We start from the raw sequence: 15,629 nt of genomic DNA on the forward strand, positions 1-15,629 counted from the left end.
GCACTCAAGTAAAACCCAGTACAGTGGTGTGTATTTGTAACTCCAGAATAGAGACAGAGATAGGCAGATCCGTGGAGCTCACTGGCCAACCAGCTGAGCTAAGTTGATGAGTTCTAGATTCTCAAAAAATAAGGTGAAAGGAAACTGAGAAAGACACCCAGTTTTGATCTCTGTCCTCTACAAGTCGAAGCACCTGCACAAACACACTGCAAACACACACACACACACACACACACACACACACACACACGCACAAATGCACATGTCACATACCAAAAAGAGGGGAAACAAGTTATGTGAAATAAAAAGCAATAATCCACACAGTTTATAACTTCCCATATCAAATTCATAAGATGGATAAGCACAATTCACTCCATATATTGCCAACAGGAATAGAAGTAAAAATCAGAAAGGTGTAAGGTACCTCAACTCTAACACTAGCTCACTCTTTCAAGTATTTACCTAAATCTTTTCATTATATTCCAAAGTTTATAGTTGGACACTCTGTATTCAAAGTCAGGTCAGCCATCCCCTCCTACAAAGTTTTCAGATGTTCTCAAAAAGCTTCCCAGGATGTTCACTTCCAGGTCTTCCGTGTTCATGTAAGATGAGCCATTCTCAGTACTTCAGGCATCCACCTACTGCAGAGGACTTGATTTTATGATGTGTTACTATCCTGAAAATATGACATTTGGAATAGCTTTCATACATCAAAAGATGTATTTTAGGGGCTGGAGAGATGGCTCAGTGGTTAAGAGCACTGACTGCTCTTCCAGACGACCCGGCTTCAAGTCCCAGCACCCACATGGCAGCTCAGAATTGTTCATAACTACAAGATCTGACACCCTCACACAGACATACATGCAGGCAAAACACCAATGCACATAAAATACAAATAAATAAATTATTTTTAAAAAAAGATATGCTTTAAGTGCATCCTATTGGGCTCTAAAGTAGATGAGGCTTTCTAGAAAGACCTAATAGCTGTGATGTCAGGCTATCAGTTCCACAAGAAACTCTCCTCCAGGAGGATGTGTACCATAAATGTACTTCCTGCTGTGTACACAGGTAATTCACTGTGCAATATTATTAATATTATTAACAACAATGTGTTAATATTATTATATAGTAATTCAACTGCTTGTTTAAATCAAGTTCTAGTAACATGAGTGATATTTAATTAGTCATTGAACAAATTTAGTTCAAATTCAATTGACTTACCTTTTTCAGGCCCGCAAAACCTTCTGATTCCAGAAAGAAAAATGCAAAGGGCATCAACACAAATAAACAAAGGTTGGAAAACAAAGAAGCAAGGTTCCACAAGCCTATAAAGATGACAATAAGAAAGATCAGATTAGCCTTGACATGTCATTTCAAAGTTCACTAATTGGGATGCTCATCAAGATTTATTTTTTTTTTTATTTATTTGTTACATATACGGTGTTCTGTCTGCATGTATGCCTGCATGCCAGAAGAGGGCACCAGATCTCATTGTAGATGACTGTGAGCCACCATGTGGTTGCTGGGAATTGAACTCAGGTTCTCTGGAAGAGCAGCCAGTGCTCTTAACCCCTGAGCTATCTCTCCAACCCAAGATCTATATTTTTAATAGTAAAAACCAATGCCTATTTGAAATGACTATCTAAACTTGGCAATTAGAAAATAATTATATATTTATTTTAAACATTTTTATCTGTGATTTGTACCTACTGGCCCATAGAGAAACGAGGTACTTTTCCTTACTCCCCCAAGTAAATTAACCAAAGATCTCATATATACAGAGATCCAAAAACACAAATCTTTAGGCATATCAGCACTGAAATATTTAAATTAGAGCCCCTGGCATCTGCTTATCATTCAGTAGATACGAGGTCCACACCAAGCATTTCATACAGGCAACCCATTTAAGCCAAACAAGACAGCCTAGAGGAAAGCAGCACCTCCTGAACCCCAGGAGCCTAGCACTGCTCTAAGTGTCCTGCAGACCTTCGACAAACTCAGTTCTAGGCACAGGAGTCCCTGAGCAGGCAGCACTGCTGACCCACAGTACTGCACTGGAGGCTGTCACCTGCCAAGCTGCAGAGATCTAAGTATCAAGGCAGACTACCTGGAATCCTGAAAACCACATCACAGGAGTTCTAACAAACTATTCCAAGTGGGAAAGAAAATGTGACCCAAGTGGGCAAGCTCACACAGCCATTTCCCTTTTGGTCATGTTATGCCACAAAAAAATGGCAATAAAAATAAGAGTACATTCAGAAAGTGACACTTTCAGGTATATCATTGGCAGAGTGTTAGGCCCAACATTTATTTTTTTTATAGGAAAAATATTAAAATTCAAAATTAAGCTTCAAAATGATGGTTGTAATCTTTAAAATGGAGTCAAAGTTAAAAGTTATACAAATTCATTCAGAACACTGTGTCAATTAAAAGTACCAACTCAAACTCCCCACTGCCATGGCATAAGTTAATATGTGTGTGCACAGTCACCCTGCTCCTAGGACAGTGTGGAAGACAAGGAGTTAAACTCCTGAACACTTGTATCACTTATCTAGAGACATTCATTTATTTTAGTAGATCAGATAATTAATAACATTAATTCATAGTTTCTTATCCAGAAATCAAGATTTAATGTACATATAATACACATTTAATCTTTTCAAGACCAAAAAATAGTTAGAAATCAATGTCTTAATATCTTTTTATTTTTTGAGACCACATCACACGTATCCCAAGCTGGCCTTGAACTCTCTATATAGCTCAAGATGACTCTTAATCCTCCTGCCTCCACTTCCTGAGTGCTGGGATTAAAGGCATGCACCACAACACCTGGTTAGGGTGCTGGGACTGGAACCCAGGGTCTCATGCACATCAAACAAGCACTCTACTAACTGAGCAACATCCTCAGCTCCTGTCTTAACATCTTTTAGTGGAAAAACTAATTTGAACTTCTTAAAGTAAAAATTGCTTTTTAATACTTTTATATGTTCTGAGAAACCCTTAAAAAGAAAAAGAAAAAAGTTCAGGCCAAACAAACACACCTCTAACCCATATACTAGGGAGGCCAACCAGGAAAGCCACTAGGGATCACAAGCTCAGGGTCAACCTGGAAAACTTAGGGGAAACTGCCTCAAAAAATTAAAAAAAAAAAAAAAAAAGCTTTGTTCTTTTCTTTATTGATGAGCTCTAATGACAGTCCCCAGGAAGGGCATGTAGAATGAGGGAGAACAAAACGCACATATCTAAAGCAGACTTGGCTGGGGCAACCTTACTAGGTTCCAGGTTCCTCGCCTAAGGTTTTAATATGTATGGCCATCATTAGAATTAAATGAAATAAGGCATGGCTGACAACTGGTCCAATGCCTCCAAGAACAAGTACTTCATGCTTTTCTGCTTTTATTAACCATCACTTCCCCAGAAGCAACTAATTTGCAGGACTGGTAGCTCCTAGCATGCTAGGCTCACCACTTTCTTGTTGGGGAATATTATTTTAAGGTGTGTTACTTTTGTTTATGCTGCATTTAACTCTGTGAAGTTGTGTTACTTTGCCTGCCTAAAACACCTAATGGTATAATACAGAGCTGAACTACCAATAGCGAGGCAGGAGAAAGGATAGGTGAGGCAGGCAGAGAGCAATATAGAAGAGAAATCTGGGAGGAAGGAAAGAAGGAGTAGCCAGAGAAGGACTCCAGGGACTAGCCACCCAGCTACACAGCAAGCCAAGGAGTAAGAGTAAGATTTATAGAAGTAAGAGAACAGGAAAAGCCCAGAGGCAAAAGACAGACGGAATAATTTAAGTTAAGGAAAGCTGGCAAGAAACAAGCCAAGCTAAAGCCAGGCATTTATAAGTAAGAATACACCTCCATGTGTAATTTATTTGGGAGCTGGGTGGCGGGCCCCACAAAAGGGCAAAAACAACAACACTTTCTGCCTTTTCCTTTCCTTTCCTGTTTCTTTTCCCCTCACCCCACTGAGGTATATTAACTCCTGGTTTTCATTACTAGCAATCTACATGTGTCTGTCCACACTCTCCCCAGCCCTAACCTGCTCTGAGTAAAGAGTTCAAGACACAATTTTTCAGGAACTGTATCTAAAGAAAGAATAAATGGACCTGGATCAAAGATGTGATGTCAGGTCCAATCCATAAACTTTTGTGTGTGATTTCTGGTTCCTATTTTGGCTGTTCAACATTATTTTCTTTAAGGCTTTCCAGATATATGAGGTAGGGCAATAATTACTATTATATAAATTATTACATCCTTGAGACACATCTAGTGTTGATATGCAGCTTTAGGTATGGTGGAAAACAGAGAAACAGCAATTTTAAATGACCTGTGTTATTGAAGATGTCAGGTGTCAAGGATCATATTCAACTTAGAGGAAACAGTTTTTATGCAATCAGAAAAGAAACTACCTGTATCTGTTAAGAACCTATGGTAGCAACACAGGGCAGCACTCAATCCTTCAACAAGTGCTCTTGTTCTACAATCAACCTCAGGTTCAGAAATGCCAGATCAGGGCTTAAAAGATGGCTCAGCAGTTAAGAGCACTTGCTACTCTTTCAGAAAACCCAGGTTCAATACCCATCACCCACATGGTGGCTCACAACCACCTGTAACTCCAGTTCCAAGGGACCCAATACCCTCTTCTGGTCTCCATTGGTACCTGCCTCTGTGGGAACAGGCACACACATGGTACAAAGACAAACATGCAGACAAAACAGTTATATATATATTAATATATGTTAATATATATTTAAATTGGTAAAATAGTTCATTTTTTTAAATGCAAAACTGAAAGAAAAACAGAAAAGCCATATCTGAAGCCAGAAAATAGCTATACTGCACTTCCTAATTTGTTGAAATACTTTTGGGCTATATAAATTCAATTTCCTAAACTTCTCATACTAATTCCACATTATCTGCAACTTTTCTTATTATATAGTGCATATGTGTGTGTGCCATATACATGCAGGATGTATATGTGTACCATATACATGCAGGAGCCCTCAGAGAGCAAAAAAGGATGTGGGTCCCTAAGAACCTGAGTTACAAGTGGTTATGAGCCACCATGTAGATGCTGGGAATCAAACCTGGCTCCTCTGACAGAATAGCAAGTGCTCTTAACCATTGAGCCATCTCTCCAGCTCCATATCTGCAATTTTATAATGAGAAATTTCCACATTCAAGCTCTGCAATGCATCATATTGCTCTTCATCATTTAAGTCCCCAACTCCATCCTTGGACTTAAATTTAACTGTCAATGTAAAACAAAGAAAACCACAATGTGTACAAAAAAAATAAAAAATAAAGCATGTTCATCTTAATAGTCCCACTGAGCAGTAGAGTAGAGTGCTCTGGTTCAGATGCAGTTTGAATGTACCTCCCCACGTGCCCAAGTCTGGGAAGCCTGGTGTCCAGGGTAGCAATTTTGAAGTGGTGGAATCTTCAAGAAGCAGGGCATCCTGGGAGATGATTAGATTCTAAAGAGCAATGTGAAGGAACTAACACTTTTCTCATGGGAGTACATGAGGAGGCTTCTTACAGGAAGTCATTGTAAAGAGAGGCCACTCCATTAGCATAGTATGTTCTGCACATAGCCAACTACTTCTCTGGTAGGTGAGAATCAGGAACAGGACACTCATGAGGAGACTCATATTCCTAAACTGCCAGAAATATACGGCAAACACTTCTTTCTAAAGCACCAACCCCAGATGTTGTTACAGCCACGTAAGTCTGACTAATCGACAAAGTGTACAGCTTGGCAAGTGTTGGCTCTATAACCACAAACAGATAATTGAATGCGCCTATTGCCCCAGACATTTCCACAAACCCTTACAGAATCTGTGCCTCCCACCCTTTCTTTATCACCTTACTCACCCCAGCCAACCACTGGCTCTATACTTCGAAAAAAAAAACTAGGTTTTCTATAATTTTTGTGTAAATGGATCCTGTAGCTTTTGTTGTTTTCTTGTTCTGGCTTCTGTCACTATGATCTATGTCCCCAGCACAGAGCACACCAAGCCCTTACTGAACTGGCCCAGCTGTAGATGTCATCTGAGTTGTCCCCACCTTGTGGTGATTACAAATGAAGTTGTCATTAACTCTGCATTCCACACTTTACAATGGACACAGACTTGCCCTTTGGGTAAGTGTGCAGCAGAGGATGGAAGAAGATAGGAGCTGTGTGTTTGACATTTCAAGAAACTGAAAAAAATGTTTTCCTAATTGGTTGTATTTTCCATTCCCACCAGCAAAGGAAAGTTCTTCACATGCCCTGAAAACAAACCCTTTAACAGGTATGAGATCTGCAGGTACTCTTTCCCAGTCTATGAGTTGTTTTACAAATCAAAGAACAGTTTACCAAATTTAACAAAGCCAAATTTATGAACTTTTTCTTGATCTAGATCTTGATCCTGATATTAGCTGAGAAACAGTGGTACAGCCCAGAGTCAGAGACTCTCCTGTTTGCGTCTGTACTTTTTGTGGTTTTTACAATTTACATTTAAGTCTATAATCCTTCAAGCCACTTCTTTATGTGGTGCCAGGTACAGACTAAAGGTCAATTTTTGTCTGTGAGTATCCAACTGTTCCAATTCTATGTTAAAAATATCCTTTACCCACAAAATTTTATCTCTGTACCTTTGTCAAAAGTCAGTCAGCAATACATGTGTATACACTCTTGGACTCAGTACCCTGCTGGGTTGACCACTGCTCTGTCTTTATGCTGCTACCACACTATCTTGATCATCACAGACTGAAAACTGTCTTGAAGTAGGAAATCCTCCAATATTATTCAGGCCACTGAAAATTCACTGAATTCTCATCTAAACTTTAAATCAGTTTATCAGTTTCTAACTGTCTTGGTTAAGATTTCTATTGCTGTGAAGAGACACCATGACCACAGCAACTCTTTCTTACAAAGGAAACATTTAATTGGGGTGGCTTGCTTACAATTTCAGAGGTTCAGTCCATTATCACCATGGTGGGTAGCATGGAGGCATGCAGGCAGATGTGGGGCTGAAGCTAAGAGTGCTACATCTTCCAGGCAACAGGAAGTCAACTGAGAGAAGCTTGAGCAAAAGAGACCTCAAAGCCCACCCCACCCCCTAGTGACACACTTCCTTCAACAAGGCCACACCTCCTAATAATGCCACACCTCCTAATAATGCCACTCCCTTTGGTGGCCATTTTCTTTCAAAACACCACACCACCCAAAATGCCTACTGGGATTTTGACAGGCACTGTGTTGAATCTATAGGTTAATGAGAGGGAGGAGTGGTCTCTGAACATTATTATGGACAAAATATAACCAAACTCACAAACTGGAACCCTTGTTCCCAGTGTAAGGACATCTGGATGCAGAGCTTTGGAGAGGGTGTAACCCCTGCAAGAAAACAGGGGAACTAGACTATCTTAGACATAACAACAAATGGCTGCAAAGCCTCCCTGCATGGGGGTCCTACGACACTGTCCAATGCCTGCCGTCACTGGGATTCATTCTTGGGAAAAAGACCACTTAGAAAAGATTCATGTTTTCTATCTTCTCAAGATAAAGAAATGCTTCAAACTGAAAGGACAGCTTCTCTAGTTTATAATGGGCTAAACAAAGACCACTCTCTCAATAAAATCCTTACACAAAATAGATAAACCACTTGCGAGAATCCAAAAGTCAGATATTTACATCAACTCCAAAAATAGCATAGAAACAGAAATTTGGAGAAGAAAATTATCTCACTCAAAAGCAAATTTTTTCTTGTTTAAAGAGTTTCAATGAATTCCCTCACACACAAACTCCCTAAGTCACAATGACACACCTGGAACTTGACCGCAGGTGTCTTTCTCTCTCCACTACTCTATGCCATCTCAAATGTACTATTCTGGGGGGGAAGGCCATCATAAACTCAATTTCATTATTTTTATCTACCAAAAGAAGACATTAGTTTCATAACATTTTATTCAGGACATATTGGACAGGTTAGCCCATTAATTCTGTCCACTAGCATAAAACAAAGTGCTTAACTGAGCCCATGACTTAAGCCAATTAACCAGGACAAAGCAATACTACAGTTATCTTTTCGGTTATCTATATACAAGCATACACACATACACAAAGCCTCCCTAAAACACCTTTAAACTGCAGGAAAATGTTTTAAAAACTCCATTTCAAGAGGCTGGGGAGACCGCTCACTTGGTAAAGTGCTTGTTCGGCAAGCAGGAGGACCTGAATTCCAGCCCCAGCATCCATGGAAAAATCCAGGCGGTGTGAAAAACACTCGTAATCCCAGAGCTGGAGGAGTGGAGAGGAGTGGACCCCAGGCTTACTGGCCAGAAGCCTAGCCTAGCCTAATTGGTGAAGTTCAAGCCAACAAAGACTCTGTCTTAAAAAGAAAAAAAAATTGGATGGCTCCTGAGTAATAGTAACACCTGAGGTTGACCTCTGACCTCCACATGTGCACACAGAACACCTACACAAATATACAAGCACACACACACCAAAACACTTTTCGATTCAATTTTAAGAACACAACACACTAGATACATTCTATGTACCTAGCACACTCAGTATCTTGGCCAAGAATAAGGTATTCACCCTATCTGTGATTTAAAGGACCTTACCAGTCTTTACAGCAGTTATCTGAGTGAGAAGCACTTTACATCTGACAACCAGAGTTTGGACCACTGAGTTGTCATGACCTTGAAAGGTCTTCAACTCTGTCCCTGGGCTTTCTCCTATTAAATGGGTTACAACTCTGGCTCTTAGCAAGAATAGAAGAGAAACAACACCCAAATTTTTAAATGAAGGTTTAAAAAATGAAAAATTCTAATGTACCAGCACTCAGATAAAGGAAGGACAAGAAAATGGTGTGAACTATAGCTAAAATTAGTTAACTCTTTCCTTACCATTCTCATTAATTTTACTCAAAAAGCCTTACACTACAAAAAAAACACAACTATACATTATGACATTAAAAACACATAAAAGTGACGGTGACAAAAAGCTAAGTGGGATTGAGAACTGATTCACTGTGCAAGCGTGATACCTGAGTTTGAATCTGAGCACCCACACAAGAAGCCAGGCATGGCTTTTCCTGCCTGTAGCCCAGCACTGGAGACAGGGCATCCCAGGGCCTTCCTGCCCAGCGGGCCCACTGAAACAACTGCACTTCCAATTCAGGGAGAAACCCTGTCCCAAGGAAATAAGGTGGAAGATGATAAAGGAAGATAGCTGGTCCAGCTCTGGCTCTCACGTGTGTGTGATCAGGTGCATGCATGACACACCACACACATGTACATCCACACATACATACAAACAAGCATGAAAACAACTAAGTATTTTTAACTAAGCATAAAAAATAATTGCCAAGAGATATATAAGTTATTAACAACACAAATATAGCAGACTGGTGCACAAGGAAGGACAAGAAAATGGTGCAATTTCCTTCCTTTCTACCTTCTGCATAAATCTTCTAGAAAAGGCAAAGAAGTACTCTAAAATTCACAAGGTATATATTTAAACACCTTTGTGACACGCCCAAATCCCCATATCCCTGTATCACATAAGTTTCCTCATACAATGCATTAAAAGGGCAGAAAACAACAAAGATAAACTGAGCTAGAGACCCAGTGCAGGCTCTCTGCTGCTAGCTACACTGTCCACACCATTCAAACATCAGCCTCAGAAAAACTACCAAATGTTAAGTATGTGAATGCTAATGTCTACTATATTTTCATAAGCAGAAAAATTTGTCATTTGTAGCACAGAAAGAGGCCTTTTATTCTTATTATTGATCTATACACACACATATTTCCAGAACAAGAAATCCAAATTCTTCTATGCAGGTCAAAAGTCAAAAAAGTAAAATTTGCCTCAGGCAAAAACTCATAGATCAAAACTAATAGTGATAAGTACTCTAGCCAATTCACTTACTTCAAACTAAGGGCTAGCTTGGTCAATGAAGTGTCTGCTGCATGAGTATGAGGACCTAAATTTAATCTCCAAAAACACTGTAAAAGTGCCGGAAGTGGTGGCACATGCTTGTAATCCCAGGGTCAGGGAGGTAGAAAGAGAAAGTTCATCAGAAGTTTGGCTTTCAGCATGGGTTATGCAGCAAGTTCCAGGCCGGCCAGGCAGGCCTATGTGGTGAAACCCCATTTCAAAAAAGGAAAACAGTGTCTTCTGAACAAGTGAAAAAAAATCACAGAGGATTATCACACAGCTACACATATCAACTGATGAAATTAAATGTCTTTGCCACACACTTTTAATTAACTTTATTAGGCAGAAGAAATAAAAGTGAACTGAATTATGGTGATCTAATTATAAAATACCATAATATAAGAAAGTCTAAATTCACCATTTGAAGTTTGTCTAGTATACAAACATAACAAGTGTATCCAAAGCCAGGTGTGATGGCTCACCTGCAATCACAGCACTTGGAAGGTGGAGGCAAGGAGAACCCTGAGCACAAGGCTAGTACTTTCTAGAAAAAAATGTGTATTCAATACATATTGTGAAGTGGCTTACCAACTTTTCAAAACTCAATAAATTTACCATCTTTCTCTTAAAAACATTCTACAATTTTGATACAATTAAAAATTATTGTTACCAACATTACACATATTTTATTGCATATGTTTACACTAATTTATAAAATAAAAATTGTCAAATCTCTCTGCTTCAAAATGCTAAAATTATACAATTCAATATATAGAATGCAAAACTGAAGAAAAGTGGTTTGTCAAAGTCAGGATCCACAGCAAGCTACTGAAGGTAAGCAGTATGCCCATCCCCAGAAGACGTTTCAGTTGGAGGCAGCAGTTTCAGAATACTCTGGTGTTTCAAACACAAGACCAAATTGCCAGATCACCATAGGGTTCTTTATCTTCTACTGCCACCTGCTGGTGTCACAAAATAGTTCAACTCGCGTTGAGAGAACCTCAGGGTTAGAGTTTCTGCTAATCTGATAGATTTACGAGAAAAAACAGTGAACAAAGGCCCTGGATTTGAGCATTTGTACTAAAAAATAAACAAGGTGAGGTAGGGGTACATCTGATTGTAAGTATCCTTTTTCTCAACATCTTTATCTAACATATTGTATTCATTGGCATCCTCATCCATAATGGACAACAAACCAATCCAATTTGGATCCACAGAAATTTAATTTAAGTCATTTTCCTATTCCAAACACCAAGACTGATTTTCAGTATGATAAATAGTATCTCAATGTCTAGCCACTGTGATAATGCAAACTGTGACAACAAACTGAATTATCAGTGTCAATTCACTAATAAATTATGATGTACATTTAATGGTGATACAGTAAAATTTAAGGTTTATCTTTTAATAACTATTCATAAGCAAATATATCTTCCTTTTAAGTTTGACTGCTTATAACCTAAAAGCTTGTTTGGTCTTCTCTGGAGCTTAAAAACAGATTCTGAGAGAAAAGATGAGTTTTGCACTGTTCCTTCATGATATCCCCAGTTCACTGTTCCTGATAAATCAAAATAAAGTGCAGTATTCACTGAGACCAGCCAGATCACTGAGGCTCATTTTAACAACTGAGCCCAAGCTGGGCACTCAGTTATCAATGTGTATCTCTGCACCAGCAAATAAAGTAAACACTGGGTACCACTGGAGAAAAATATCTCCAACACTGGAGAATTATTTCCAGACTTAAGACTAGAAGTTGCCACGTGGTGGTGGTGCATGCCTTTAATCCCAGCACTTGGGACTGTGAGTTCGAGGCTAGCCTGGTCTACATTGTGAGTTCCAGGACAGCCAGGACTATACAGAAAAACCCTGTCTCACAAAAACCAAAAAAAAAAAAAAAAAAAAACCTAGAAGTTAATTCTATCACTCTCCTCTCTTTCAAAATGTTACCATTATTGGCTTTTAATTTTAAACACACACTGCAAAAAAGTAGTCATTTTGAAGTAAGACCTTCAGTGGTATGTGTCATATTCTGAATGTTGTGCAACCACTGCCTGTGTCCTACACTGTACCACTACTTATCCACATGTAGAACTAAAGTTCCACATCTTTTCACTAACTTGTTAACAGTGCACAAGACGTAAAAAGTACCCACTACAAATGAGTCTTTCTATCTACCATTTATCCTTTTATTTCTACTTGAGTTATGTCAATGATGCCACTCTGTCACCTCAGCCTCCTCTGTTCCAGCTTAAAATGTAGGGCATGCTGAATCAAAGAATCACAGTGGAGGTTACCCTCTTTGGATAACTACTTCCCTTTTGAGAAACAGCTCTTGGCCGGATACCGGACTCTCACAAAGACTAAATGCTTGATCTTGGGGCTGCTTATCATAAAAGAATATCTTGGGATATTCCTAATCCAAAAAACTAGGCATATGCAAAAGTACTGTATCATCAAATAGAAATGATATATGTGTGATCCAGCATAAGCAGACCCTAAAAGAACCAGTGATTTCATTTAGAAGTGGCCCAAATACTCAAGGCTTCCTCCTGTCTGTGTATATTTTCTTAGCTAACAGATGAAGGGCCTTGGGCCTTGTTTAGTCTGTAGCACTTGCAATCTCTATAGGTATGTGGGTGGCTCCAGCTCTACAGCCCTCTCTGGACAAAAATCAAAACGTAAGATGCCTGTACCCAGGTGAATACTCCCTGGTCAGAGAAGGTATTAACAATCAAGAGGATGAAGAAGACATGATAACTCAAAAGGATAGGGAGTAGCTGAATATAACTGTGGGCCTCTTTCTCCAGATACTGCTCATCATCCAGTGGGCTCATGACAAAGCGCTGTTTACTTCCTCTTACTCTGGAGCAGGCATTAGACAAGGCAGGTACTTTATACTATGTATACAATCCACTCTCCGCACATAAAAATGCAATCAACTAGTTCTTGTTCTACTTATTCTTCAGATAAAACACTAGGACTTAAAAAGCTTAAACAATTTGATCAGGGTTACTAAGAGTAAAACCCAGAGCTGAAATTCAAAGCCAGATCTAGCTGACACCAAAGCCAAGAAACAGAACCTCACAGGATAACTTCCAAAAAAAACCCTGTCTCAAACAACAAAAACAAAAAAGTAAATACTTGCCACTGACTATTCTTTGAGATAGGGTTTCATAAAGTGTCTTCGCTATTATAAAACATCTTCAGTGGGATAAGGGAAATGATTTGTGTCCACACAAAAGGGGGCTGGTAAAGTGGTGGCTAGGACAGTGAGCTTGGGAGGGTGATGGACAAAACCACTCTGTAAACTCCAGATGGAGTAAATAGTCAAGTCAAACAAAACTGCTGCAAGAAGAAAGGTAGCATTTGTTAACATCCATGGTGAGAGGGGATCTTTTACACAGACAAACAATTAGAGAAATCAAAGGAAGAAAAAGACCAGGCAACACAAAAATATAAAAACTCCAGATCTCCGAAGAGCATACAAATCAAAATAGCAACTATAAAAACATTTATAGAGGCTTATTTTTATACATAAAGAAATTCACAGCCGGGCGGCGGTGGTGGCGCACGCCTTTAATCCCAGCACTCGGGAGGCAGAGCCAGGAGGATCTCTGTGAGTTCGAGGCCAGCCTGGGCTACCAAGTGAGTTCCAGGAGAGGTGCAAAGCTACACAGAGAAACCCTGTCTCGAAAAACCAAAAAAAAAAAAAAAAAAAAAAAAAAGAAATTCACATACTTGAATATAAAAAAACAGAAAAGGAAGGAACATGACAAATTATGTATGTACTAGATGTCTGCAGACAAACTTAAATTGAAAGATCACTAATTTTTCTAATGATAATCATGATAACTACTTCTTAGTCATATCTTTGGCAACAAAGATATCAGTATTTGATGCTGCTGGGTTTATGTTAGAAACAAAGGCACCTACACAATCTGTCAGAAGGATATAAGCAAGTATTTCTAGAAAAGAGTTTGGCAATGATATTTCTCAGCCTAATAATTTTGATCCTAATTATCTCTGTAAATCATGAGAAACTCAAATGTCACTAGGAAAACCCCCTGGATACCCAACAGGAGACTGTTAAGGAAGGGCCTGCAGGAGAGAAAGCTGCTCAGTGGCTGGGGTACGCAGCCCTCCTCTCGGATCTGTCAGAAGTCACTGGAGAATAAGTGGTCTCACTCTGAAACTACATGGTAACTGAAGGCTGCCGGGTGAACATACACAGAGCTCTGGCACAGGCACTAAAAATGTTTTCAAAGAACATGATAAGAAGAAAAATAATCTGCACAGATTCAGTGCTTGAAAAGATCCAACTTGCATGTGCTATAAACACATGATGCACACATGTACTACAAAAAGAGCCAATGGCATTTCCTACTTTGTATGTTTTGGTATTCTTACTCATTCTAGAGTGAGCACATGCTACTGCTGTTCTCAGTAAAGAAAGTCACAGCTGGAAGTACAGCTGCCCCTCCTCACACCCAGAGTCATCTTCTCAGCAATAGCATCCACAGAAAGTGCCTCCTGTACTTCCACCAAAAGAGAAGACAAAAACCTGACTTCTGTGTCACACAGAACTATACTTCTAGATGACAGTTTGCTGGTTCACAGCAATTCCATGACCCTGATGATCTCTTCAGACTCACTGTCACTCTCTGGAGGCTTCAGCACAAATATCATGACAGTAACTGAAAAGGAAGCTCTATTTCACAGCCAAGGCGGTGGGGCCTTCCCAGGAGCCAGCATGAGTCCAGGCAGTGCTAGGAAAAGCAACTCCACCTCTCGAACATCAACTAGGGAAATTACATAATACAAACAAGATACCTGAGATACAACCTTTTCTAAGTCGAATGGCAAGTCAGCCAATTTTCAGTAAAGGAAGACATTTTACCATTTTACCTCAAAAAAGGCTTCTAAATTAGAAAAATAATCTGAAATCCTTTAGCTTAAAAAACAGTAAATACAGCTGGAGGATGGTGCTGGCACACACCTTTAATCCTAGCACTCAGGAAGCAGAGGCAGGCAGATCTCTGAGTTTGAGGCCAGTCTGGTCTACAGAGAGAGTTCCAGAACAGCCAAGGCTACACAGAGAAACCCTGTCTCAAACAACAAAAACAAAAAAGTAAATACTTGTCACTGACTATTCTTCGAGATATGGTTTCATAAAGTGTCTTTGCTATTATAAAACATCTTCAATGGGATAAAGGAAATGATTTGTGTCCACACAAAAACATCTCAGAGTGAAGTGGCCCAATTTTACCTGCCTTTGGTGTTCATAAACAATGTATCTAGCCTTCCATATAACTATCAAATTATATAAACATAATAAAATAGCTTGACAATATTAATACCATAATTAACAATACTAGCCACAAAATTCAACACTAAGAAAATATTTGGTATGGACAGGAAGAGTAAGAAAGCTATATCCAAGCACCCAAGCACCATAATCCAGTCTAACAGACACTATAAGGAACTATCCTAGCATAGGATACATTCATACAACAGTTATCACATACTAAGTGCCTATTAAAGGCAGGTATTTTCTACTAGATAAATTCCTAAAAGCAAGCATGCAATATGCCTTTACTACTCTACTTAAGAGAATAAAGACTTAAGGACAGGCAACAAAGTGGCCTGCCCAAAGCTGCACTATAGATCTACCTCACTTCAAAGGAAGAGAT

At 39.3% G+C, this 15,629-nt stretch overlaps 1 protein-coding gene across 4 annotated transcripts in view; it reads right to left on the bottom strand.

Moving 5' to 3' along the window:
• Nucleotides 1-15,629, bottom strand: part of Lmbr1 (limb development membrane protein 1) — a 157,851-nt gene that overhangs the window by 117,289 nt on the left and 24,933 nt on the right. For 3 of the 4 annotated variants that reach the window (XR_008214310.1, XR_008214311.1, XM_052720102.1), the window contains exon 5: nt 1,222-1,325. The exons of the other annotated variant lie outside the window; for it this stretch is intronic. Coding sequence is in view for 1 of the 3 variants with exons in the window: in XM_052720102.1 (XP_052576062.1) it covers nt 1,222-1,325 (104 nt within the window). In the remaining 2 variants the exon portion in view is untranslated. The remainder of the gene's footprint in view (nt 1-1,221; nt 1,326-15,629) is intronic. 4 annotated transcript variants of the gene reach the window in all.

This window comes from Peromyscus californicus, unplaced genomic scaffold (assembly GCF_007827085.1).
Source record: "Peromyscus californicus insignis strain IS unplaced genomic scaffold, ASM782708v3 Scaffold_6__1_contigs__length_162567912, whole genome shotgun sequence".
NCBI lineage: Eukaryota > Metazoa > Chordata > Mammalia > Rodentia > Cricetidae > Peromyscus > Peromyscus californicus.